This window comes from Paroedura picta, chromosome 1 (genome assembly GCF_049243985.1).
Source record: "Paroedura picta isolate Pp20150507F chromosome 1, Ppicta_v3.0, whole genome shotgun sequence".
NCBI lineage: Eukaryota > Metazoa > Chordata > Lepidosauria > Squamata > Gekkonidae > Paroedura > Paroedura picta.
In genome coordinates this window covers 80,771,744-80,793,540 of record NC_135369.1, presented here as the reverse complement: position 1 = coordinate 80,793,540, position 21,797 = coordinate 80,771,744, and the positions used below count along the sequence as shown (strand labels likewise).

At 42.2% G+C, this 21,797-nt stretch overlaps 1 protein-coding gene across 9 annotated transcripts in view; it reads right to left on the bottom strand.

Annotated features, from left to right (window-relative positions):
• The window catches only part of PLD5 (phospholipase D family member 5), a 143,456-nt gene that overhangs the window by 61,760 nt on the left and 59,899 nt on the right, over positions 1-21,797 (bottom strand). For 3 of the 9 annotated variants that reach the window (XM_077344833.1, XM_077344852.1, XM_077344842.1), the window contains 2 exons: positions 15,196-15,332; positions 4,694-4,862 (listed from right to left, as the gene is read on the bottom strand). In XM_077344833.1, coding sequence (XP_077200948.1) covers positions 4,694-4,862; positions 15,196-15,332 — 306 coding nt within the window. Of the gene's footprint in view, positions 1-4,693; positions 4,863-15,188; positions 15,333-21,797 lie in introns of those variants that run through there. The other 6 variants (XM_077344881.1, XM_077344862.1, XM_077344871.1 and 3 more) reach the window with 3 other exon arrangements.

Here is a 21,797-nt window from a genome sequence, read left to right as displayed (position 1 = left end):
TAAGCACAGCTTCTGGCTTTCAATGTTATTCTGTTACCCTTATCTGTGTATTTGCTCACCAGGTGAGGGGAAGGGCTTATTTGTATCTATTGAAAAACAAGGAATGAAATAGATGCAGAGGTTATGGCTTCTCCAACTTTACTATAATAGCTGGGCCTTCTCTATCTTCTCAGCCAGCCTTCTCTATCCAGGCATAATTTTAAAACTGATACTCCATCCCTCCATTCCCCCCCTCATTTTTAAAACTTCCAAACTCTTCGGCTTTCCTTTTTAAGGAAAGTGCACAATCCCTTCCTTCTGGTTCTTTCTGCATATTTTCTAGTTCTACATTTCATTTGTAGATGGGGAAACAGAACTGTACAAATTATTCCCTTAATGGTGCCCCCAGACTTACCTGGGGCTGTTTTGTAGCTGCAGGCCAAGGATAGGTCCCAGGAAAACAAGATTCCTCCCTGCAGCTACCGTGGTGGCTCAGTGCCTCATAGAGACAATTATGAGCCTGCGGGTTGGCTTTTATCCACATGGGACCACAGGACTTGCCATTCCAGACTTCCCCCCACAAACGGACTGGGGAAGGATTCCATCAGTCGACAGGCAGGTCACCTGATACCTGCATCCATGCCCTATGCTATGCCAGTGATCCAGCAGCTGTAATCAATAAGGCTGTAGCTTATTTTATCCCATTGGGATTTCTCTGTGCATCTGTTTCCCCCTTTGTCTTCCCTGCCTCCCTTTCCTGCCATTAGGTAGCCAATTAGGAACTCTGAAGGTATTGTGATATTGACCATTTTAACTCCTTTTCTGATGACACTTAGCATAAAATTGGCCCTTTTCACTGCAGTTGCTCTCTGAGCCAGCACTTTACGTGAACTAGCTGGCATGAGACCAAGATCGTATTCCTGTTTATTCTCTAGCACTCCAGCCCCAGTTGTTTATAGTAGGATTTTTGTCTCAATGTGCATTACCTTATATTTATTTACATTGAGCCTTATATGTTATGTTGCCCACTAACCCAGTTTTGGAATATTCTCTTGGAGCTTTCCACCATCAGCTTTGCTTTGCAATATCTTAAATTATTTCCAATATCTTAAATGTTCTGGTGATACCTGAAAACCTGCACAGTTTTCTGTTTACTTTGATCTAAGAAATTTATGAGCAAACTAAATAGTATTAGTCCCGGTGAGAACTCACTGTTTTTATTTCACCTTGAGAACACAGTCCTTCTGTTTGATAAAGTCATAGAAGCTTAATCCTGCAAGAACCTCAGGGGAGTGAGGTATATAAATGTGAAATAACTAATTAAATAAATAAATTTTGTTGATCTATTAAGATGCTACTGGCTCCAAATATGGCTTAACTGATTAATAACCCTTGAGAGAATTTGTCCTTTTATCCTGTAGTTAAGTTTATTCATGATACCTTAATCCAAGTAGTTTATTTGTGAGACCTTGATGTAAGACTTTTTGGAAGTCCAAGCACGTAATACTTACTGGATCACTACTGGTCATATGCTTATTAACATTCTCAAAGAATTACAAAAGGATGGCAAGAAAGGACTTCCCTTTACAGAAACATCAATGATGTTTTCCCAGCATGACTGACTTCCAGTATCAGAGCATGGGAGAAAAATGCTGAAAAAATGGAGCACAAGTTGGGGAGGGTTCCCCTCAGCTGCCCTCTTAGTCTTGTGAAAACCAGGTACACATGCACTGGCTTGAGGGAAAGGAAGGAAAAACTCACTCATCTGTAAACCGCTCGGGGATCATCATCATCATCATCATCATCATCATCATCATCATCATCATCTTTAAACCGCCCGTGGCGCCACGGGTGCCCCGGACTAAATAAAAGGCTAAGGGGTTCTAGGGCGGGATGTGTCCATGATGAGGAAGGGTCCAGATTGGACCCTTCCTCCGGAAAGACAATCGGAGGGACCAATCGGCAGGCGCGCAGCGCCTGCCGATTAGTCCCTCCGATTCCCAGCCCCAGCAACTGCGAGCCACGCGCAGCGCGGCTCGCAGTTGCTCCCTTTGCTGCCGGCCTGGCGCGTCAGAGGCGCTTTGCGCCTCTGACGCGTCAGGCCGGCCGCAGGGGAGCCCCCAGCAGCCGCGCTCCATGCGGCTGCCGGGGGCTCCTTGCCCGGCGGCCTGACACGGCGAGAGGCGCTTCGGGCCTCTCGCCGCATCAGGCCGCCGCCCAAGCGAGCACCCGGCAGTCGTGTGGAGCGCGGCTGCCGGGGGATCCCCGCAAGAAGGCTGTGCGAACGTCCGCCTCTGTCCAGAGCAGCCTGCGCGCCTGCCCAACGGCCCGGCCTCTGCAAGCTGCAGACCCACCCGGACCACCAGGTAAGCTGCCGCAGCCGGGGGCCCTCCTCTCTCCTTTCCCCTTTTCCCCTTTCAATGCCCATTTTTATAAATGGGCTTTGAAACTAGTCAGTATAAATAAAACAGTAAGGCTAAGGGGGGTGGGCTGAGTCCAGGATAGGAAACAGGGGCCAACGATTGGCCCCTTGGCCCTGGACTAACAAGAATTCAAGCCAGTCGGGTATGGGGCCAATCGGAAGGTGCAAAGCATCTTCCGATTGGGTTCTCACCTGGACAGACCAGAGTTCCATCCAGTCAGCCCAGCCAAAGGCAATCTGGAGACATCACTGCCAGTCTGCTCCTGACCACTGCAGGGAGAGGAGGTCAGTAGGGCTGCCAAGGGGGATAACAGAGGCTTGGACAGGCTGTGCCAGCCCTTTTCACCCCAAGTCTGTCTTAACTGTCATGTCCAACTGTAAATTGCCTCAGAACACTGACAGAGCTGGCAGGAGGCTGCAGAGTTCTCCCCCTCCTCCCCCCCCCTTCAGTCCTGCTGGGAAGGAGCCTTTAACAGCCCCTGACTAAGATCTTTCCAAGAGCAATGCAGGGGAGCCTGAGGGCATTCCTTTTGAGGGGGGAGCTTTCCCCTTCTGCCAAACAGTTGGCTGACAGGGAGGCCACAGAAAAGCCCCTTTTCACTTAAAATACTGCTCTGGCCGGGGGTTAGACACAGGCAAGCCATGTGTATTTCTTGTTTGCAACTCTCTGCAGGTTTGAGGCCACTGCACACCGTTATTCTGCAGATGAAACTGGATGCTTTTGCAATGGTTCTTTTGTCTCCTGTTTCATCTGCACAACAACCCTGTGCAGTAGGTCTCAAGTCTTTCAATTCAACAACAACCTGTGTGGGAAGCCTTAAATTTTTCTTCTCTACTACAACCCTGTCCAAAGTAGCCCTTTCTGCCTGGGGGGCTGATCTTTATACTATGAACATGAGCTGTAATTCCAGGAGGTCTCCAGGCTACTCCTGAGTTGGAAATATTCCTCGAGTTTTGGAGGTGGGACTTCAAAATTGTACAATGCCTCAGAGTCCAGCCTTTGAGGAGGCCACGGGTGCGCTTCTGGGCCTGGGGAGGGGGGGAAGGAAGCCTTCCCCTGGCCCCAAAAGCACACCTAGCACCCATTGTATTTACAAGTACAACGGGCTTGGTCCCTAGTAAGATATATTACGTATACTTCAATTTGCCTTCTCAGTCAGTTAGAATTTTAATTGTGGTGCTTTTTCCTACCACCCTGAAATCTGGCAAGGAAGCTGCCTTGAGTGAGAATCCCTAAGAATTTCAATCCAAACAGGATGAGGAGCGAAGCTATATTGATAAATGTGCCTCCCCATTCTGCACTGATCCCCCCCCCCTTCAGCACTCAGACTACTTATGCACAGGGCAGGAAATCTGGGGTGGCGGCAGCAGGGCACTCCTGATTGTGCACAACGCTGCCGCCATCCCAGCCCTGGCCCATCACAGTGCCCCGGAAGGTCTGAGGCAAGGGAATGTGGAATCTTCTGCATTTCCTGGGATGCTGTGATCACCAGTGGGAGCTGGGTTGGGCCAATGCCATGCCTTTGGGCCCGGCCCTTCTCCTTACCTATGGTGTCCCTGCAAGGACACCGCATGCCCTTGTCAGCTCCGCATAGCCTTGGAGATGTGTGGATGTGTTCAGTGGGCTCAAGTTGTGGGCTTTGTGCTGTTGGAAGGTTTTTTTTGCGTGTGGAGCTGTTGACAGATAGAAGCTGCAATTCTTCCAAGCTGGGCTTCTCAGATTGGATTGAAATGCAAATGAGATTGTTAAATAAATAAATAAATAAATCTTTTTTTTTTAGCTTGCCTTTTCTAGATAGCTCAGGGCTGGTAACAACATGAGTTAAAACAATCAATCACTATATACTGGAGAGAAAAGAATGATATGTATTACAGGTACAGAATCTCAAGTCAAACTTTGCCGTAATGGAATCAGAGAGTCAGAAGGGTCTATACAGGACATCTAGTTCAACTCCCTACTCAGTGCAGGATCATAGGTGAGTAACTTTCAGGAATGCTTATGTAATGGGTTATGCCTGTTTATATAACAATATGAAAATATTTCTGTGGCTAAATTAAGAGCTTTTTCATTATTCATTAATTTTAGTGCTAAATCTTTCATGTGACCTAGTTCCTATGACTTACCTTGAGAGATCATTCTACAGTTGAACAACTTTTTGCAATAAAGAAGTCTAATATTCTCAACAAAACAGATGCTCCAAACTGTATCTCAATATTTCAGAGACAGAAGAGGATGAGTGGGAAAATGCAAAGATGATGAAAGAAGATATGAAAGTTTAAAATAAAGCATACCTGGCATGCAGATGGATGACTGGGACTCAGGTCCCATTGAGAAGAAACTATATCAACAGACTTTTTAGCCATATTAAGTAAATTCATCCAGCCTTGGAAAAGAGACAAATGGGATGGTGCACTGTCTGAATAGTTTATGCCTTCGGGAATATTTTCCACAAGTGCAACCCTGAGAAGACACAAAGAAGACAAGACAGTTTATAAAACTATTTACTTAATTTATGTGTGTATGTGTGTTTCAGGAGGCATCATTAGCTTTTGTTTCTTGAAGTATCTCTTGCAGTCCTTGGAAGTACATAGCATTCCCCGTTATGCAAGATCAGGGACATGTTCTAGTGCTTCCTGCAATTTTTTCTCCCTTTATAAACTAACAATTTGAGACATATTGGAGGTATTAATATCTGGAATTACTGCAAGCTCTCCATCAATTCACATAAAATGCCAAAATAATTATAGAACTGGGACTATTAACCCAGAAAAATAAATGTTGAAATATCAGCATGGACATTTAAATAATTTACATCCCAGTTCCATAATTCTTATTACATCCCCATCAATATTACTTTCTTACTTTATGTATCATATAGTACAAGATCACTGTCCTTCCTTGTTCACTGGGAAAGCCTTAGGCTGGCCTGGAAGTGGCGGGCAACAAAACCAATAATAAATAAATAAATATATAAATAAAACAGGCTTCCTGTAACAAATTTCCTTACACATGCTCTTCAGAGAACGCTGCTACCTTTAGGATTGCAAGTCATTTTTCTATACTTCCTGTTCTCTGCAGAAAATAGTGGCAGAATCAATAATGGAAAGTAGGTAATCTTGTTTTCTCTCTTTTCCATTTGGCATAAGATTCTTGGAAAGCCTCCTGAAAGTATTTCTTGTAAATTGCTGACATTTCCTAATTATATATGGATATGCATGTCAGAGGGTGGAGAATTTGTTCAAAATTTGACCATGGCATTCCCCTTTCTGTCAGAAAAAGGAGTGATTCACTGCTTAAATGTTCATGATTGGAGAAAAGGATCTGTCCCCTTAGTGCACTTTATTCCAGTACTTAGAAAGTGGCCTTTTGCTGTTTCCCTGGAGTATTTTCATCTCTTGAAGGGATATGAAAAAGAAATCCACAGCATCATTAGCATGGGACATCTGGCACTAAAAATGCTGGATTTCACTTACGTAAAAGTATTTATTTATGCCTAAGAATTATAGCAGCCAGAATTTAAAGAATTTTAGCCAGCCAGGACTACCACCATCTTAAACAACTAAAAACAGAGCCATATAAAAACACACCATTTTATGAAAGTAAAATGTATAAATTTTACATATATATATATAGGGCAAGAATGACTGATTAAACAAAACGTCTTCACCAGCTGTTGGATGATAGTCATAGAGGCAGAAAGATGTATGCTTCAAGATTCTACTTCAAAAATATAATTTCAGAGATATGTATGATTTCAAGTTATAATGATGGAGAGAAATTAACTCTTCAAAGTGCTGAAATTCCTTTCTCAGTCCCATATTTTCTTCCTTTCTCAGGCCCTCTCCACTATTTCATTACATCCCATGAAAAGTCCTGCCTCCCTTTACTTGCCTCCTGCAAGCTTACTGTAGGCCACTTTGACCCATAAGGAAAGGCAGGGTATAAATGTTTTAAATAAATAAATACATATTATTTGGAGCTTTCCCTGAATTACATCAGTGTGACACCTGCCCCATGTTGCAGAAAATTGAGTAAGGCCCTGGCCTAGTGGAGCTTGTGGTTGGCAGGTGATTTCTACCTTAAAACAGCCACCAAAAGTGGATTAAGTAAACTTCCAGCTTTCCACAGGCCCTGCAAAATAGAGCTTTTCCTCCAGATCTATGGTTGAGGCTGGGATAGTGTAGGAAGAGCAATTGGGGTCCCCCTGATGTCAACAATGAATGTGATCTCCAACTTGTCTCTCCTTTCTCCTCCCTCTTCTAGAAGGGTAGGGGGGTTGAGGATTCCACCATGTTTGCTGTTGTTGTTGTTTTGATATTGTGATTGTCCATTTTAATTGGGGTCTTTAATGGGTTTTTAGTCAGAATTTTGTAAACCACCACGAGCCTCTTGGGAGTGGCAGTTAATAAATTAAATACATAAATAATAATACAAGCCTCTTGAGCTGCGGGCCTCATGATATGGATAGAAGTAAACATAGCTCTTTGAAAGCTATATAGTGAGTATCACTGCAAGAACCAACTAAGCCCCATCAAATGTAGGAAGCAAAACATGGGATCAGAATATTAGGAAATACTGATATTTTTTTGGACTCAATATACCCAAATAAAAAAAATACCGGGGCTTTTATTTTTGCACAGCCCTACACATTTCCTACAAAATAATCTCCAATACATTGATTCATTGAGCATATCCTATTGGTTGGTCTGGAGGATGGGACACAAATGAGGAACATCGAAGCACTACTTGTTCATTGGCCAGTTTGATGAATTTTTTCTTCTTCTCATACCAGTTTTGAAATGGAATTAACAGAAGTCTCCCCCACCCCCCAATGCAAGAGCATGTTTTCTAGGAATCAAAACAAAACAATAGTAGCAAGTTGCCTTGGGCTGTGATATTTTAAATACATATTAATTTAATATTATAACCATCTCAGAGGACAATCACAAGGAGTAAGTAAGTAAAAGAATACATTATCAAAGTAATTCTGTGAGATTCTGGATATTGTAATGATACCTAAATGAAGGAAACCTTAAAATACAAAGCACAAATAATATGCAGAAACCCAGTATTGAAGTGGGATCTTTAAGGTCAATAAATTTCAAACTAAACTGTATCAGTGCCTGTTTACCGCAATTATTGTCACATATTATTCAAATCAGGGAACACATATTAAGACCCCAGTCTGTCTACATACATAATTGCAATGAAATCTTAAAGAGAGTTCCCCCCAGTGAAGGCAATGGATGCAGAATGGTGTAATTCAGGGAGTTTATCTCTTACTTTTATCTTAAAAAATGGTAATACTACTGATGAATATCACATAGGCATTTTAAAAATAAATTGTTAGACCTGTGAAGTGTTTCACATGTAAAAAATGCAACAGTACTGATCTGATGATGAGAGAACACTGCAAGCTGCTGCAATGGTGAGTATGCAAGGAATACTAAAGTGTAGGCCTCATCCCTACAGGCTGCTGGATTTCATATGAAGTCCCCTCCTCCACATAATTTTATGTTACTACAATTTTAACACAATTGTAATAAAAAGCAAAATAAGAGCATTGTGCATTGTTGTCCTTCTCACAAGCACATTTTTATCAGGATGCATACTTTTGATACACTGCTCCTAGCTTATTCATTCTTCTTTACACATTCCTGTAATTCAATATCTACTTATCCCCTCAGAACATTCTTGTGATGCATGTAGACAAGTAGTATCCTCATATAATAGATAAAGAAGTAAAATGGCTTTTGAGTAGGACAAGTGGTATGTGACCTAGTATTTAAACAACTGTTCCAGGATAAAAATAGAATAAAGTTATCTCTCCAAGTCTAGTTATGCCTCATTAGAAACAACATTAGGTCCCTGCCAGGACAGTCATGGTTACTTATAATGCGTTTTAATGTTCTACTTTTACTAGCACTGGGTGAAAGGACCTAGCATTTGTACTTAAATATATTCTGGGGCCCTACACTGATATATGCCACATTTCTTCCCCCATATCAGCCAAAAAATGCAGGTATCTTTTCCTTCTCACAAGATCATCCATGAAGGCAACCAGAGCCATTGTGAAGAATTCTAAAAGCATGACTAAAATCAGAGGGGACACATACAGAATGAGAACAGTCTGAACAAATCCAGTATTTACTCTTAGTTGTTGAGGGGAAGAGACTAACAGCAGATGTCCTATCACTGATTTTATTCCTGTGATATTGATGAAAAATAATCATAAAAGCTCTCAAAAAAAGACTTGATGGTGCAATTTGCTTTTTGCCTAAAGATGATTTGTCAGGTTGTGAGGGGCTATATATTTATAGCCAGCATGTATTGATTTTGGGACTGAAAACTACTGCCCACACAACACTCCTCCATCACACCACCAAGCACAGTTGCTTTTATTAGTATGCATGCGTGGTAACTGCAAGCCAAGTTATTTATTTTGTTATGATATTTGGTTTGGATCAGGATCATATGTGAGGGATATGGAATCTTTGTCTGGTGGCCCATGGTGACTCTTGGCAGCCTTGTTCAATGAGTAAAACGTGGACCGTTTACGCATTGGAGGTTGCATGCCAGGCTGCAGGCTGAAGTTTTAGTCAAGGCAGGTTGCCCCATCTCTTCCTGCACCCACATGGGGGAGCATTTGGCCCAGTGCGCCTCATCCACCCCCGATTTGTGCTCCTGCATGGGAGCTGGGGCAGTGAAGTTCCCAATGCATAAACGGCCATGCATATGATTGAATTGCATGGAACAGAACATTCAGGGCTCCTGTATCCAAGAAGAGCAAGTATGCATCAGATTAGAGATTGCAGGGATGGTCTGGCAGCCAGCTGCAAACTGGGGTGGAGTTGGGGAGATGGGAGTTGAATCCCCATAGAGTATCCTGAAATTCCTAAAAGGACTGAATTCACTTCCAAGTTGTCCTTGGGTTGTTTGACTATTCCTAGAAAGACATGGGCTTTCTCCAAAAGTGATGTAATGCTTTGGACACAACAACCATTAAAAAAAAAAACTCCTCCCACAGATCTGGCACCAGGCCTCAACTGTTCCCAGTTTGTGTCTCTAGGACCCACTATGCACGGGGGTTTTAGCGCACATTCGGGGTGGAATGGCGGCGACTAAAATCACCGATAACGCACAGTGTCGGCTGCAACCAGCCGCAGCTTCGGGGCATGCCGCCGAAAAAGCCATGTTCGCGAAACGCGGAAGAAAGTGCAGCTTCCGGGTGAGTGGGGCGCAACCAGAAGCGGCGCCGGGATCGCCGCGTGCATAATCGGTTACTCTGGGTTTTGCCGTCATCGCGCCCCGCCCCGTGCATAACCGGTGTGCGTCGCGTCTTCCCCCTCCGCATTTTCCATGTGACCCGAAATCGCCGTTTTGGCGGCCGTGCATAATGGGCCTAGCAGAGACATTCTGAGGGAAGGGGTATTGCAGCACATTAGAATAGGGAGCTAAGTGATTTCAATGCCAGTGTAACTCAAATTTGCACTGGTGTAAGGGCATTTAACCTATCATAGGGTGTGAATGGCATGGCACACTTTCACCAGCACAAGTTCATCACAGCTGGATGTCAGTGGAATGGTGATGCTAACTTCTGTGCTGGCAGAAATGTGGGGTATGGCATCAGTCAATCAGCTGCCAAAACATTTTCAGCATGAGAATGCTGCCCAGAACATTTACAAAATTGTACCAGCAATGCTTGTTCAATTGGTAGCCATAGTAACTCCATTTCGCCCCCACACACGCTAACTTACGGCCATGCCCTCGGGAACCTAAGCAGGATACCAACCAAGTGCGCATCCAGTTAGCAAACATATCCCCATACAGGCTCTGCCCCTCCCTGGCATCCAATGATAGCCTACCCTTCAAATGGCTCCAGCACCAAGTTAGGGCACATGGCAAGAGATGCTGACAGCTCCCTCTTTGTGTACGTAGAACTATTTCCTTTTTCCTTTCTTTTATAATGCTCTTTGGCTTTAAGCCTTAAGCCATTGTCTCATGGGAAAATCACAAAAAGTTTATCAATTTTATGTTGAGTTGCCAAGCAATACGATGCCAGTGACCTTGTACAATATGGGTCCACATATCGTAATAGAAAAGAAAGGCCTTGATTTACTCCTTGTTGAAGTTGGAGAAATTGAGAACTAGGTTAGCCAGTTTTCCTGAATTAGAAAAACAACTCTGTAGAACTAGTGCACACGTACCTCAGCAGTGGGCAAAACACAGACAGAGCACCTAGCATTTTCCCAAGTATCTCCAGGTACCCTTGCCCTCCTCCAGTGGGGAAGGCACATGGGTTGGCACAGGGATGCCCTTGGTGCTGTCGGCAGGTGCTGGGGGCACCCAGACATTCACATGCTTCTCCATCATCAGCCTCTGGAGTCCTGTGTGCTCTGTCCATGGAGCACTACCATGAGGTACCAGTGGGGCTGATGGGTGATGCCCCCCCTTCCCACTGACAAGTCACTGGGTCTTGTGATGGGAGCTGGTCTCTTTAAGGAGGGATTCAGCAGTGGAGGAATATCACTTCTCTAGCCCACCCCTCTCTGCCCCCTGCCAGTGATGGACATTTAGCTCTGCCTCCTCCACTCATGACTCCCACTGGTCTTGCCTGCCAGCATCAGAGAATCTCAACATTGTTGGGGCATCTTTTTTACTCTTTAGCTGTTGTATAACAGTCCCCCCAGGGAGGTGATTGGTAGCAGCACAGCTACGTAGCAGCCAGCCATCACAACACAGGAATGACTTAGAATTGTTCTGCCCATGTATGTATTTATTTAAAGTATTTCTATTCTGCCTCCTCTCCTTACATTCAAGATGAGTAATAATATAGCTACAAGTAGCAAGATCTCAAACATGCATTAGTTATCAAGATAAAAATGAATGTGCAAGGTAAACATAAATTACCAACAATACTAATTAAAAACAAAAATGAAAATGCAGATGTTTAAAACCATCATGCAGATTAAATAGACTTCCATTCCCCCGGGGGGGGGGGATCCCTAAACACCCAGTAGTTGCTTCCCCATCAGCACTCAGCTGGCTAGTAGGCAACTCTGACAGAATCCCAGCACACGGACGTCACTCCTGTATGCCTGGAAAGGGGTGTTAGTGTGTTGTCGGGAGATGCCATGGACTTTCTGGAACTTGGGTAAAATTCTGTGGTTAAGCCCAAATATCAGAATGTCCCTGGCATCCCCTGGTGACATGCTAATTGCCTACTGTGGTAGGACTGGACTTACCACTGAGAAAGCCTTTGATCTATCTGTTGCTGTTGGAACTGTTCTAAAAGGGGAAACTTGTAAAGAGATAAACTGATTTTACTTCCAAAACTGGCTCCATCTCATCTTCCTTGACTATTTTCTAATCTTTCTTCTTTGATCTTCTATTTTTTTCTCTTGATCGGAGCTGCATTTCATTATCCAGGGTACTATTTCCCTTTTCCAGTATTTCATTATTCTTCTGAATTCCAAGATTCATTATATTTTAATGTGCAATTGAACTCAGTGTAGATCAGTGATTTTAGTTAAGTCATAATTAATTAGATGTGGAATTTCTCTTGCAGATAAAACTATGAAAGCTTATAAATCTAAAATGTATTTGGTTGACTTTTCTAAACAACATTTGAACATATAGTTGGAACTTGAAGCTTCAGAGGTTTGGCCATGCCTTATGTATATAAACCGGTGTTAATGAACAAAATATTCAGGAAAAACAAAAGGCAATACTTTATTCAACAAGTAAGCAAATTGTGGAAATAACTGCCCAGTAGATGTAGTGATTGTCACTAGTATGCATGGCTTTTAAGAGGACCTCATTCACTTTAAATTTTGAATAAAATAATGTTGCATTCTGTCAGTTTTGAATATATTGCCCATTAACCTCACTCAAACATATTCACATAGAATAACATGTTCAAAATCCTATCTCCCTGGATGTGGCTGAATAAAAGTGATCCTGTCTGCTAAACATATAGTCAAATAATAACAATAAACAGATGTAAAGCCAACTTTATTTACCAATCACATAGAAACAGAGCTGGCAGACACACAAAGGGTCATCTAGTCCAACTCCCTTCACAATGTAGGAAATTAGCAGCTACCTCCCCTCCCCCAGTGGCCTGTGCTCCATGCTTAAACAATTTATTTCAAATTTTCATGAATGAATGTTTGCAAATTCTGAACTGTCCTCTCAGCAGCTCTGAAACTTAGGTCATTACAGAGGGGTTAAGAGGAAGAGTCTTATGGCTTGCCTAAGTGGGGTTTTAAGTTCCCAGCTCATCATTAGTGTCACTCTGCTGCTCCACCTATCTGTAGCTTCTCCTGCTTGGCCTTCTTGGAAGAAGTAGTGACAGCAGCACATGCTGCTGACTGTTCCTAAACTAGCAATAAGGCTGGAATCCTGTGCACTGTTAACTCAATAACAGCAGTATTGTATTAATGTTGGCATTATAACTTACTGTTTGGACTTGCTTCAGTGACATAGATCAAAAGTAATTACACAGTAAGGTAAAAACTGACCTGTGGCTTTAATCATCACTCCAGACAAGTGTTCACAAATCTTCGCTTGCCTTGCCAGCTATCCGGATTTGGTGGATTCTGCTTCCCCATGCCCTCTACCAAGTGTGTTGTGCAAGTCAGAGAACTTGTGGGAGGGAAATATGGTCTTCGCATGGAGTAGGTAAAACTTGGAAGTCTCTCATACTCTTACTGCATGTTCAAAGACTCTATTTGTCCCAACCACACTAACTTGGGAGACAAAAGGCAGAATTCTAAAGGTAGAATGCTTTAGGATGGTTAGGGCTGATCCTGCATTGAGCAGGGGGTTGGACTAGATGGCCTGTATGGCCCCTTCCAACTCTATGATTCTATGATTCTATGATTTATCACAATGTGCTGGACTGGGCCTATTATGCATGTACTGGTTTTCACTATAGTCCGTTTTCCAACCCTTTTAAATTAAATTAAATAAATGTTTTCAAAATATTCCCATTTATACACATGCTCTGATGATGCATTGTTGTTGTTTTTTGCCGTTTTGATGGTAACTCTGGGACGGGGACCTTTCTCAGTTGTACTGCAATGTCTCCTGACCACTACTCTGACACATGCTGCTAGCAGGGCCCTATAGAAATTATAGTTCATGAACATGAACTACTGTACCATCCCTTTCCCCATTAATTTTTAAAAAATAACTGGTGAGCTCAAAACAGGAGCTCAAAACCCATAGCCTAAAGCAAATCTGCTTCCTCAATCACCTGCAAAATGAAACTGGCATTTCAGACAGTTGCTGAGCCAATGCAAGCCAGCACAGAGAAGACCCCTCCACTTTGCTAACTTGATAAACTGTCAAACAACAGCCCCCCAAGAGGCAGACTACCGCTGCAAGTAATTATGTGTGTGATATAATTCTACAAAGAAGCTAGTTTTGTAGCCTCAGGAGAGTTCAAGGAAGGCTGTTGTAGCAGGAAAGTTAAGTGTACCAATAAAGTTCACTGGGTTGTAAGGGAGACTGATTGCTGACACTGAGGAGACAGAAAATTAGCAGCAGGCACCTCAAGGGACTGTGAGCAGAAATGGGGAGGAGACCAAAAACACACTAGCATTCATGCATCAAAAATAAAAGGGCATCCTAAATACTGTCACACAAGAAAAGTCATTGCAAAGCTAGTTTTAGATACTGTGCTGAAAAAAAACAGTCAACATGAGGAGGAGGTGCTGCCATGCATAATAAAAATAACACAATGGGTTTCGCATAACAAAAAAAATCCAATGTGCAGAAATAAGAACAACAATGTCTTCTTGGGCAGACATTTTTCAAAGTTTCCTGCCATGCATAAAACACCCTGGAGACAGGGAAATGTTACTACAGACTCCAAAATCCAACCTATCATGAAAATGCCACCTTCTCTCTCCCAGTCAGAGAAGGAAGTGAGGGATCTTTTGTTCAGTTGTGTTCATTATGTTGTAAGGTGAGGCCGGGGGATGCTTCAGAATTATAGCTCATCTCCATACTGCAGACATCATTTTCCCTAGAGAAAATGGATGCTTTGGAGGGCAGCCTCTATGGTGTTGTAGCCCACTGAGGTCCCTGCCCTTCCTAAGTCCCATTTCTAAATCTCCAAGAGTTTCCCAACCTGGATCTGCCAAAAGCAAGCCAAAACAGGTCACTTGCCTTTGGTGAGTTGGGAAACAGACTTGTGGGGCTGGGCTCCAGGTCATTTATGACCATGTTACAGAAAACTAGTATGTGGCAGAACTGCAAACTGCCACATGGTAAAGTCACACATTTCACTTAATGTTCAGTTTCTGCAATGTTTTCATTTTTTCATTTTGGTCATTTTTTCCCCATGAAGACACACTGCATTTTTATTCTGAGATTCTTCTGCAGGGTTTGTGTGAATGTGTGGCCAGTACAGGCATTATTCCCATTTAAATGAAAATGTTTAAAGCTCATTTGTAAAAACATTATCTGTCAGCATAAATCCATATATGCTAAATTTAAACAATTTGTAGACTCAGGCTGTCAGCTGACAGATTTTATGTAGTAAAGATCTGGCACTGAGCAAGGATTAATTTATAGGAGTAACTATGATTCTATTTTTCTACTCAACCAATACAAACATAACTTTCTTAGTCTTGTAGCAGACCAGCTGAAGTATTGAATTCAATTGCTTATATTCTTAGGAAAAAGATTGAAGATGTAACCCAAATGGTTAAATTCTGAATTTTTCTACTGCAGGATAATAGTTGACCACCCCAAAAGAGAAGTTTTGTTTGTTACCTCTTACCAACAGTTCTTTTGACAGCTCTTTTCTGAAAGTCCATCTTCATCTTCTCCCACAATATCTACAGCTGAAAATATCAGTGCTACCAGAATCGCAAAGCAGCAAACCAGGGCAAAGATAACAATGCATTTTTGTTGGGACTGAAAGAGAGTAAAACAGAGATAAAAATACTAGGAAGTAAAGTGATATTCTGACACTATACAATACCTTTGCATTATTATCATAAAAGCAATAAACATCCTTTATAGAATACAGTTTTCTGCAGAATTAGCAAAATGAAATTATTCAAAGGGCATTCTTCTAAAGTGAATTAAGATTATAGTTAATGCAGGAAGAATCTAAAGTAGCCTTCATGGTATATACTATGCTTTGTTTATTGCACTGTCTTCCAGTTTTCTATTGCAATATTTTTCTAATTTTGTAGTCAAGCAGGTTGGATCCAGACTAAATTTTTCACTAATGGAAGGGAAGGTTTAAATTCCAAACTAAATTTCACTGCGTGATTCAGTGAAAGCTGGCTGAAGTGGCTCCAAGCCATTCCAATGCTTCTTTTTGTTTCCCTTCCTGCCAGCCATTTAACAGCTTGACCAGTCTGCCAATCAGCTATTGTTTAAATGTCTGGCAGCCATTTAAACCTTCCTTCTTCTTGTGTTTCCTGTCCTGGCATCAGTAATTCTATTGGCTTATTAATAAATTGGCAAATATTCTTGATTGGTTTATGTGTCTAGAATCCCATGTGGGGAAAAGCCATAAAAAATTTTACGTTGTAAAACCATTTTGTCAGCTTTTTGTTCCTGCAACCTAAATGTGTTTTGACCATTCTATGTCTATCGACTCTGGACTTTTGAAACTCTATCCTAGAAATCTGGCATTCTTTGTGTTTCAGTGAGTATATTGTGCTAGCAAGAGATATTTCACAATATGCTTATTTTTCACAGCTTAGTATAACAATTTATCTATGCGCACCTTAATAAAAACAAATAATTTTTTAAAACCTCTTGCCTGGTTCTTGAGCAAGCTAAGTGGTAACCTGTGATTTGTCTCTACCAATTCTGTATTGTGGTTTCTTGGCTCTGTTAATTCTTGGCTGTTAATTCTGTATTGTGGTTTCTGTCTCCTGTTAATTCCCTGAGAGGCTGCAAGACTACCTCTGGGTTTTAAAAGCCTTGGGAACCATTCAGAAGGTTTGTGTATCTAACTTCCTTGGTTTTATAATCTTGTTCTGACCCCTCTCATGGACACCAAGTCAATTGAGGTCTGTGGACTTGGTCTTGGCTAAGCAGGGTGTGATCACACACCCCTTCCTGCCCACCCACTCACCATCTGCCCAAATTCATAAAATCAGTATTTCTATCAGATGACTATCTAGCATCTGCTTTAAAACTTCCAAAGAAGGAGAACCCACCTAGAAGAATCTCCCTAGGAAGCCTGTTCCACTGAGAAACCGCTCTGTCAGGAACTTCTTATGGATGTTTAGCCGAAAATTCTTTTAAATTAATTTCAACCCATTGGTTCTGGTGTGCCCCTCTGGGGCAATGGAAAACAACTCTGCTCTATCTTTTGTATGACAGCCCTTTAAGTATTTGAAGAGGGTTATCATATCGATACTGGTATTTGAGTGTATCAGTATATACTGATTTTTTTTTCAAGCAGGAGCTACTCAAGCCTGAAAAAGAATTAATTTGAGTGGGGGGAGGAGCTGCACATCCCTATGAATCAGGATACACAAAAGAGGAAGATTAAATTTGATAAGAAAAAGGTAATTCCTCCCTTTTAGACGTGATACATATACATATATAGTATTATTTCAGTATTTTACACAAAAGTGCAGCATGGAACAAAGATGACTGTTAATGAAACTGTCAATCACCTTAACCTTCAGTCATAAATGGATGCATGCATGCATTAAAATGTAAACACATGCAAAGAATACCTTGTGCATGTTTAGCAATGGAAATAGTTATGATGTTAAAATAAACGCTGTCTATAAAAACCACTATAATTCCCAGAAATAACAAAATGCAATCTTTATTGCAATCATGCTTTAAAATCCTAGTTTTTCTACTATGGGATTCCTAAGGGTTCTGTCATGTGCATATAAATTGTTTGTGAATTTAGGAACCTCTTTTCTCCATTCTTCCCATCCCCCATGTAAAATCTACAAGGTTAATCAAATTCAGTTCTCTGACATAACAAAGACACTTTGCATGAAATACCCTAAAAAGAGTATAGTTCTTTCCATGTGGAAAACTGAAGCTACTAATGGTGATCATCACCCTAGTTTAGCAAAGTGGATCCTCATATACATAAGTAGTTTCCTTGCTGGATCAGAAATTGTAAGTATAACCTGGAATCCAAAGTTGCTATTAGTCCTTCATTGCTTGATGTATATTTTGAATATACATTCATCCTTGACCATCTATCCCTGGACAGGATGCAATCTGAGATCTCATTCTCAGTCAGGAATCTGGGGGTGATCTTTAATGCCTCCTTTGATGCCTCCGCAGGTCACCTGAGTAGCCCAAATGGTGTTTTTCCATCTGCACCAAGTGTTCTGTGTTCTGGCCCTGGAACACCTGCTTACAGTGATCCATGCAACAGTTACTTCCAGGCTAGATTTCTGTAACTTGCTTTATGTGGGCCTTCCCTTGGCCTTGACCCAGAAGTTACAGCTGGTACGAAATGTGGCTTGCCATGGTCCTCACTAAAACATCTTGGAGGGCCCACATTCAGCCAGTGCTGAGGCAGCTTCATTGGTTACCTGTGGTGTTCCAGATCAAGTTCAAGGTTTTGGTATAGACCTTTAAAGCCCTTCGTGGTCTGGGCCTTGCATATTTGAGGGACCACCTATCTCCTTATGCCCCCTACAGGGCTTTTTGCTCTGAGGGTACTAATAGGCTGGTGGTTCTCACCCCTCATCAAGTGTGCCTTGCCTTGCCTAGTCCTGGCCCCTGCCTGGAGGAATGAGCTCCTGGACAAGCTAAGAACCTTGACAGAGCTATCAAAGTTCAACAGCCTGTAAAATCGAGCTCTTTCACCAGACATTTGTTTGAGGCTGGAGCTGGAAAATCTTGGGTCCCTGTCTTTCCCCTTTCACAAACAACGTAACATCTCAGTATCACATCTTTCACCCACCTCATACATAGTCTGATGGGGGAAATGGCTCCATGTTCTGGAGCCATCACCGGGGGTGGGGGGAGAGATGGTGTGAATCTGTTAGTCACCATTGTGTGCTACTGTTTTCATTGATGTAATTGAATTGGGGTTGGTTTTATATTTTTATAAAGTTGAAGACAAATCCAGTGGGAGGAACAGAGGCATAGCCTTCATCTACATTCATCTACAGTTGTTAACTGACTGAAAGTGGTCTGTAGCAGTGGTTCCCCAACCCCTGGTCCGGCGACCAGTCCCGGTCCGTGAATCAGTCGGTACCAGGCCATGGCTCCTCCTCATCCTCCTCCCCAGCTGCTGCCTTGGGGGCTGCCCTGCCACTCTGCCGCCAGCTCACCTTTGGTGCTCTCCAGCAGCTGCCATGGCTGGGGCTCCCCCTCAGCATGGTACTGCGCAGCACCCCCTAGCAGGCAGAGGGAAGTTGCTATGGAGAAATGCCACAACAGTAAAGCATTCCCCCCCTTTTGGGGTGATTCGTGGTATTTTGGTCACTAAGGCTGGACATGGTAACTGGATCCCAATGAGTGATTGTGTGTGAACAGTTAGGCTTAAAAATGAGGTGCATGGATGCCTAGCTGATTGAGAGACGGCTGCTTCATCACACATCCCCCCCCACTTTCCCCATTACATTCCTAAAGCCAAAAAACACAAATGGGGATGTGTCTTGGCTGCCTGATTCCAAAACAGATGAGGACAATGAACAGAACATTTTATTTTAACGTGGGGAATGTAGCTTTGTGGTCCCGCAGCAATGCAAACTGTGCCATTTTTTTAAAAAAATTATTATGAGCAGGAAATGGGGAGGGGAGGGGAGGGCAGGTATGAGGGCAGAACAATGCTAAAGAGACTGCTGTGCATTTCTCCCTCCATACAGGCTTACCCCTGGTTGCTCCCCGATGTGAGGCATGATAAGGAGTGACAAATCCAGGTTTGGCGATTTCTCTCATCCCGAGCCAAATCTGGCCAAAACTTGTGCCAGCCCTCACACAGCCTCAGATTGCTGGCAAAGTCAAGAGGAAGCAGCATTAAAACCTGCCAGCAACTAGTGGCTTTCCAGGGGCAAATTCCTCGTATAGAAACAGCACAATACTTCACCATGGTGAGGTGCCAGTTGATTGGAGGTGGGCAAATGTTGTCCCCATCTTCAAGAAAGGGAAAAAAGAGGATCTGGGTAACTATCGACCTGTCAGCTTGACATCTGCAGCTGGCAAAATTTTAGAACAATTCATCAAACATTCAGTCCTTGAGCAGCTGGAACTGACAGCTGTGATTTCTAAGACTCAGCATGGGTTTCACAAGAACAAATCATGTCAGACCAACCTTATCTCATTTTTACAGAAAGTGACTACCTTGCTGGATCAGGGGAATGCTGTGGACACAGTTTATCTGGATTTCAGTAAAACATTTGATAAGGTTCCACATGATATTCTTGTTGACAAGTTGGTACAATGCGGTATGGATCATAATTCTGTCAGGTGGATCAATAAATGGTTGACAGATCGTACCCAATGGTACTCTTGGAGAAAAATGACAAGTGGAGTTCCCCAGAGATCTGTCCTGGGGCCTGTGTTGTTCAACATATCTATAAATGATTTGGACGAGGGTTTAGAGGGGATACTTATTAAATTTGCAGACTATACTAAACTGGGAGAAGTAGCAAACACAACTGAAGACAGCAACAGAATACAGGATGATCTTGATAGGCTTGAGAAGTGGGCTAAACTGAATAAATTGAAGTTCAATAGGGACAAGTGTAAAGTTCTGCACTTAGGTAGGAAAAACGAAACACACCAATATAGGATGGGGGAGACTTGTCTTGGCAGTATAATGTGCGAAAAGGATCTAGGAGTCTTAGTAGACTATATATTGAATATGAGTCAACAGTGTGACTCAGTGGCTAAAAAGGCAAATGGGATTTTGGGCTGTATCCAACGGAGTATCGTGTCCAGATCACGGGAGGTGATGGTACCACTGTACTCTGCTCTGGTTCGGCCTCACTTGGAGTACTGTGTTCAGTTTTGAGCACCCCAGTTGAAGAGGGATGTAGACAAACTGGAGCATGTCCAGAGGAGGGCAACAAAGATGGTGAGAGGTTTGGAGACCAAGATGTATAAAGAAAGGTTGGGGGAGTTTGGTCTGTTTAGCCTGGAGAGGAGATGACTGAGAGGGGATTTGATAACCATCTTCAAGTATTTAAAAGGCTGCCATATAGAGGATGGAGCAGAGTTGTTCTCTCTTGCCCCGGAGGGACAGACCAGAACCAATGGAATGAAATCAATTCAAAAGAAATTCCGTCTAAACACCAGGAAGAAGTTCCTGGCAGTTAGAGCGGTTTCTCAGTGGAACAGGCTTCCTCAGGAGGTGGTGGGTTCTCCATCTTTGGAAATTTTTAAACAGAGGCTAGATAGCCATCTGATGGAGAGGCTGATTCTGTAAAAGATTAAGGGGGTGGCAGGTTACAGTGGATGAGCGATTGGGTTGTGAGTGTCCTGCATAGTGCAAGGGGTTGGACTAGATGACCCATGAGATCCCTTCCAACTCTATTATTCTATGATTCTATGATTCCATGAAATGGAGAGACTCCTTAAACTGATCCAATTCCATATAGAAAATTCCATGTGCACTGTGTTTATGTACTATATAACAACAGTGATATATCTATGTACATGACAGAGCAACCCATATAAAAGATTATCTCTGTCCATTGGAATACAGTAACATAGGAAATTTTTCTATTTTAAATATTTATTGATTTTAGATTTTTGTGTTAAATTATTATTATGTTTTACTTAGATTTGTAACAATATTTGTTTTATCAAGATGTATACTGCCTTGAGCTTTTTCCATATAAAAATGTAATAGTAAATAATAATAAATAAATAGATGTACTTTTGGTAGACAAAATTACCATGTATGATATCTATAAAAGAAAATTATCATATCTAAAATGGGTCTCAGCTCATGTCTGGCCTCCCTTCTCCTAACTTTCAGTGCTGACAGCTGCACAATTCTCTAAGACAAGATTCTTAAACAGTAACTTACAGAATATTTTATTTACTGATTACAAATTCTAATGAAATTAAATTATTTTTATGCAGCTTGGAGTTAGTTTGCATTTTTTTTTCTCCCCTGGCTTCAAACAGAGTATAGTAAAAGCACCCCTTCAGAGCAACAGAGATGATCCTTTGTTCACTCAAATATTCCATTAGTTTACAATAAGATAAGTCTGTGTGGTTGCAGTTACCATAAATAGTCTTACAGTTAGGCTCATTCCATACAGGATCTGTTCGTAATCTTTGTAACCTTTAATCACCCTTCTACTTTATCTTTATTTTAGGAACATCAATCGGAACAAGTTTGACAGGCATTCCTTGAAGTTACATATCCTGTCTCAAACAGTGACCAGTGCCATTAACTTTGACTTTTTAAGTCAC